This window comes from Rhinoraja longicauda, chromosome 16 (assembly GCF_053455715.1).
Source record: "Rhinoraja longicauda isolate Sanriku21f chromosome 16, sRhiLon1.1, whole genome shotgun sequence".
NCBI lineage: Eukaryota > Metazoa > Chordata > Chondrichthyes > Rajiformes > Arhynchobatidae > Rhinoraja > Rhinoraja longicauda.
The window spans coordinates 28,248,257-28,254,256 of record NC_135968.1 but is presented as its reverse complement, the minus strand read 5'-3'; the positions used below and the strand labels follow the sequence as shown (position 1 = coordinate 28,254,256).

Below are 6,000 nucleotides of genomic sequence, written 5' to 3'. Positions count from 1 at the left end.
TCACGCCACCATTTTGAGTATCCACCCTCCAGCCAATGAGGCCTCCCCTCACCTCACAACCTGAACGTGTATAAAACAGACAGGGGACACCTTTTAAAGGTCCCCAAAGCTGCAGGGAGAGGTTGAGCAGGCAAGGACGGCTAAATGCAAAGTCTTTTACCCAGAGTAGGGGAATCAAGAGCCAGTACTGACACCCTCATACTTTGATGGTCTGGGGTATATTTTCTATTTGTATCTATCTATGGGTTGGATAGGTTGACATTTTGCACCAAAACGTATTTGCCCCTAAAATGAATGGAGATAATTTCATAGTGGAGTTAAAGTTCAACCATGTTGTTGGAGAAAAGAAGTCCCATTTACCTTTCCTTAAAGTGGGCATGAGTGAATCGCGTGAGTTTTTACAATTCAGTAATCTGATTTCTGATACTGATTTCAGTATTGGTACTGATTTCAGTATTTTTGTAGCAAATTAGTTAATGAACTGAATTTAATTTCCACAGCTGCCATGGTAGATTTGAACTCCAGATCCTTGATCCAGGCCTCGAAAGTTATAATCCAATAGCCTAACCATTATGCTACTATCCCCTCATTCAACCCACAATAAAAAAATAAAAGTTGTCCACTAAGCCACAAGGATTCATTGTTGACAATATGGCCCATGATTCTTCTTTTAAAGCCTTGTACAGCATATCTATAATATGAATCTTATTTTAGTTTACTTTAGAGATGCAGCGTAGAAACAGGCCCTTCGGCCCACCAAGTGCACGCCAACCAGTGCACCCCATACACTAGCACCATTCTACAAACCAGGGACAATTTTCAATTTTACCACAGCCAATTAACCTACAGACCTGTGTGTCTTTGGAGTGTGGGAGGAAACCTGAACTCCTGTAGAAAAGCCATGTGGTCACGGGGAGAACATACAAGCTCTGTACATACAGCACCCCTAGTCAGGATTGAACTCGGGTGTCTGGCGCTATAAGGCAACAACTCTACCGCTGTGCCACAGTGCCGTCCCACTGTGCCCACACCTCTTGCCGTCACACTAAAGTTATTAAGACACAATTTGCTCTATAGAGCAAGCTACATCGTTTGCATTACCAATAGCCGACCACTGAGACAGATACTCTATCCTAAGCTCTGTCATAGGAAGAGATTATTGGGCAGAGAGTGGAAAAAAACTCAAGTAAGTTCTCAACATTTCCTTGAAAAATTCCCACTGGCATTTTGGAACCATCACCGATGAATATGCAAAGAAACAATTGCCTTCACAATGCAATTGGGAGCCTAGACCCCATGCATCAGGAGCCCACAGAGAAACAGAAGAAGCACACCACCGCAGAAACTACCCGCGCACCACCCCATCAGGTACCCTCGGCTCCTTCTGTGGAAGGGTCTGCGATTCCACTTTGGCCTCATTGGTCACCTCAAAGCCCACTAAACCAAACGAGAAGCAGCAGAAGAAGAGCTACCTGAACAATCAGCTTTATTATAGAATGGGAACACTTAAATGACTAATAAAAAAACATGATCAACGACGATGTGTATTATTTTTCTAGATTACCAGGGGTACTAAACTTATTTGAGATACAACGAACTGCAGATACTGAAATCTAGAGCAAAACACAAAGTGCTGGAGTAACTCAGCACATCAGGCAGCAGCTGTGAACAGAATGGCCAAGCGATGCTTCGGGTTTGGAACATTTTTCAGACTTGTTGATTCCCTCCACAGATGCTCCCTGACACGCTGAGTTACTCTAGCACTTTTTTTCAGGGTTTCTGTGCATTTTCGAATAGCTGCAATATTTATTGCATGATATTGTCATGATATTACAATATCATGTTGCGATATTGACAACATACTGTAATATCATGCATTTCAATATCAATTGTAATTAGTATTGCAACTACATGGGATTTGTTTTTCATTTCCACCCCATGTGTATTGCCCAACTTCCTCCTGTCCACACATGTCCTCCAACCCATCCTCAAAACACTTCACCTACAAACCAATTTCCCACTTCACCAGACACTGGAGTTTCTGCAGAGTTCCCACTTGGCACTCAAAGCTCATCACAGAAAACAGGAAGACAGGTTTATCCGCGTGACTGCCACAAGTTAAGTGGAGACATAAGGAACTAAAGATGCTGGAATCTTGTGTAGAACACAAAGTGGTGGAGAACTCAACGGGTCAGGCAGCATCGCTGGAGGATATGGATAAGCGATGTTTTAGGTTAGGACACTTTTTCATGCATGACCCTTCAGAAGAAGGGTCTCAACCCGAAATGGCATCTACCCATGCCCTCTGGAGATTCTGTCTGTCCTGCTGATTTCCTCCAGTATATTGTGCTCTACAAAAGTTAAGTGCAATTTGGTGAATATCTCCAGTGGCTTAAGCATTTTTTGCCAAACAAGAAAAACTCTCCCATCATTTATGGGTAATTGTCTGAATCAAATATGGCCACATGCTAAAGTGAAATGAACTATTCCTGTTTGGTCTGTAGTAAAGCCTAATAACATTTGCTAACCAAATAAACACATTCAAGACTTAAATTCAAGACTTCCATACATTTTAATGCATACTTTTTAAATTGGACAAAAATTACAAATTAAAATTGTTTAATCCATCAATGAATAGAAACTTAATAAAGAAAAGTACCTTGCAGTGCAGAAGGTGCATTAATTATGTATGCAAAATTTGACTAAAAATTAAATGTAGCTTATATATAATGTTGGGCAAAATGTGCCATTTAAAAACTAGGACAGCAATTAGTCGTGTGAGCATTTTATTTTTTATCGAGTTTCGTCTTGAACCTCTTTGCTTGAAGTAGCTCAGTTGCATCTGGCATCACATCTGTCCACTCAGATTCTTCTGTACTGTTTGCCTGAGCTCGCTGATAATAAAAAGAGGAACATGAGCTTTTGGCTTCATGCATAATAATTCTGTGTTAATACTTTGCAGTCACATTCTATAAGACATTAATCATTTTCCAGCGCAACCATCAAAAAAGCACAAAGAATTGCTTCAAGCATTAAAACTTCAGAAATGTAGGATACTTTAAATTGTCCTTCAATATAATTTGATTAGACCCCTTCACATCATTCCGAGTACATAGACATATAAATGATTTCCTGTACTTTAAAAAGGTAATTATTGAACGCTGCTCCCCTGGGGAGCTGTATCTGCCAGAGGGCATTTCAGAAGTCAGGGTGCACGGTGCACTTTTATATTCTGACCATTCATTTAAACGGTAGGCACCATTCATTGAAGAAACTACCCACCTGAATGATTCCTGAAGTTGCGGTTTTAATGCTTCATTACCCAAATGCATAGATTCTTGCGAGAATGGATCTAGGTCAGTAAAACTCCAAATGCACAAGTGCAACTTAACCTGAATCTGCCATTTATTAAGATCTTCATTTGACATCAGATGCTGAATATATGTATGATATTCTTACATTCCCCGACACTTTCAATTTGATTGTGGCTGTCATATTAAAGCATTATTTTTGGTGAACTCATTTCTTATCACACCCAATGTTACTCGGGGAGCATACTGTTTAAATTTAGATCATATTTTATCTGGTTCACTTATACGCTTTCAATGTGTAATGTGCCTTTAATGATCCTATGCTATTGATGCACAGATTCAGAGTTTAACTTGTTTCATCAAAGAAAGGAAACCACCAATACATCAGACAAAAAGAATATTCTTCAAGAGTTTGTGTGCTGTAAAATCTGGTTGTCTATCATTATAGAGGCAGAGAATTTTCACAAAGTTCCCTGTGCTCCACATCACCAAGAATTCTTAATGCACACATTGTGAAGGTAAAGGGGCAGAACTAAGAGCAGATCCTGGTTAACCCTGGCTAATGCAGTGCTGCCATTATGGCAACTTCATGTTTGCTGTCTGTGGATGAGAATGGCTGCATCAACACTGATACACAGTATTGCAAGGATTTGGGGGCTTTAGAACGGGTGCAAAGGCGGTTTACCGGAATGATGTCTGGATTAGGGGGTAATAGCCACAGGGAGAGGGCGGGCAGACTTGGATTGTTTGCCCTGAAATACCGAAGGTTTAGGGGAGACCTGATTGAAGTACAGGCACCTTGTGTTATATGCCTGTTTGATTTGTGCATTTTAAATTCCAAAGCGCGCATAAATGTGCTACTGGCAACATTGTCGCGTTTATGTTTAATTTACACATTTTGAATTATGTACCGCTTTTCAAGCAATCAAACCCCCCTGCGTAAAATACGAGGTGCATGTATATAAAGGAAGGAGAGAGATAGATACCGTAGACAGTCAGAACCTTTTTCCCAGACTGGAAATATCAAAGACTCGAGGCCGTAGCATTAAGGTGAAAGGAGCAAAGTTTAAAGGAGAAGCTGATGGACAGGGCTTGTGGTGGAGGCAGACATGAGAGTTGTGTTTAAGAGACTTTTAGATAGGTGTTTGGATATGCAGGGAATGGAGGGATATGGGTGATGCGCATGTGGATAAGAATTGGGCTTGGCATCATAGGTATACACAAAATGCTGGAGTAACTCAGCGGGACAGTCAACATCTCTGGAGAGAGGAAATAGGTGACGTTTCGGGTCGAGACCGTTCTTCAGACTGATGTCAGGGGAGTGGGCGAGACAAAGATAGAATGTAGTCGTAGCCAGTAAAAGACTGGTGGGAGAACTGGGAAGGGGGAGGGGATAGAGAGGGAAAGCAAGGGCTTGGCATTATGTTCAACACAGACATTGTGGGCCAAAGGGCTTGTTCCTGTGCTGCACTGTTCTATGTTCTATGATGATCAAAACATAAAATGCTGGAAACAGTCAGACTGTATCTGTGGAAAGCAAAATAGAGAATATTCTATGTCAAACTGAAAAGTTAACTTTGTCTTTCTTTCCACTGATGTTGCTGAATGTTTTCAGCATTTTCTGTTTTTATTGCAGATTTCCAGCATCTGCGGGGTATTGCTTTTCTGTTCTGATGGATGTATCATAATCAATAACCCGTGACGTAATAATAAATCAATCAATGACCCACGCAATACCTTGCCATGTTCCCCTTCGTGGCACAACTCACCATGAATTGTTCCAGCTGAGTGGCAGCATCGTGAGCGCCCAGGTCTGGTGCATGGGGCATGTTAGCAGCGAGTCTAGCCATTTCAACTTTATGATAACCCGGCGGAGTCCAGCCAATCCCACGGGTCCAGTTAAGGTCAGATTTGTAAGCAACCTGGGAAAAAATATACAGCCGATGAGTGTGTATGAGAAACCTCCAGGCCATTATGCCCCAGAATCACCCATGATGTGAAAGCTATTTGTAAAATCTTAAGCCACAGAGCATGAGACAGCGGAGCAGAATTAGGCCATTCAGCCCATCGAGTCTGCTCCGTCACTTGATCATGGCTGGTCTATTTTTCCTTCTCAACCCCATTCTCTCTGCCCTCTCCCCGTTACTTTCGACCTCCTTACTAATCAAGAACTTATCAATCTCCACCTGATGACTTGGCCTCCACTGCTGTCTGTGGCAATGAATTCCACAGATTCACCACCCACCCCCTCCTTTCTGAAGGTGTGTCCTTTAATTCTGAGGTTGTGCCCTCTGGTCCGAAACTCTCCCACTACTGGAAATATCCTTTCCATATCCACTCTATCAGTCATTAGTGGGGACATGTTTGATTTTAGCAGATGTATTGAGCGTAAAAATTAGTGTCTTCTTAGAGTTCAATCATATTTTCTAGTTATGTTACACTTTTGTATTTGCTTGGGTTATTTCTTATCAAAAAAGCAGTGAGGGACCCCTGCTACCAGCAGTCTGTCATTGCTGCCCTCTATATGAGGATATGAATACTGAGCTTGGGATATTCCTATCTTTCTTATCTGTAGGTCCGGAAGAAATCCTCTGGTTCTTATGTGCCAGATTTTAGTAAATGAATTAAAAAAGAACACATGTCCAATGTTCGGGCAGCACAGTGGTGCAGCGGTAGAGTTGCTGCCTTA

The 6,000-nt window shown here is 41.6% G+C and overlaps 1 protein-coding gene across 1 annotated transcript in view; it reads right to left on the bottom strand.

Moving 5' to 3' along the window:
* Positions 1 to 2,681: 2,681 nt before the first annotated feature.
* The window catches only part of nrap (nebulin-related anchoring protein), an 86,747-nt gene continuing 83,428 nt past the window's right edge, over positions 2,682 to 6,000 (bottom strand). The window contains exons 39-40 of the mRNA XM_078412840.1: positions 5,081 to 5,233; positions 2,682 to 2,894 (exon numbers count right to left, since the gene is read on the bottom strand). Coding sequence (XP_078268966.1) covers positions 2,787 to 2,894; positions 5,081 to 5,233 — 261 coding nt within the window. The 3' untranslated portion in view covers positions 2,682 to 2,786. The remainder of the gene's footprint in view (positions 2,895 to 5,080; positions 5,234 to 6,000) is intronic.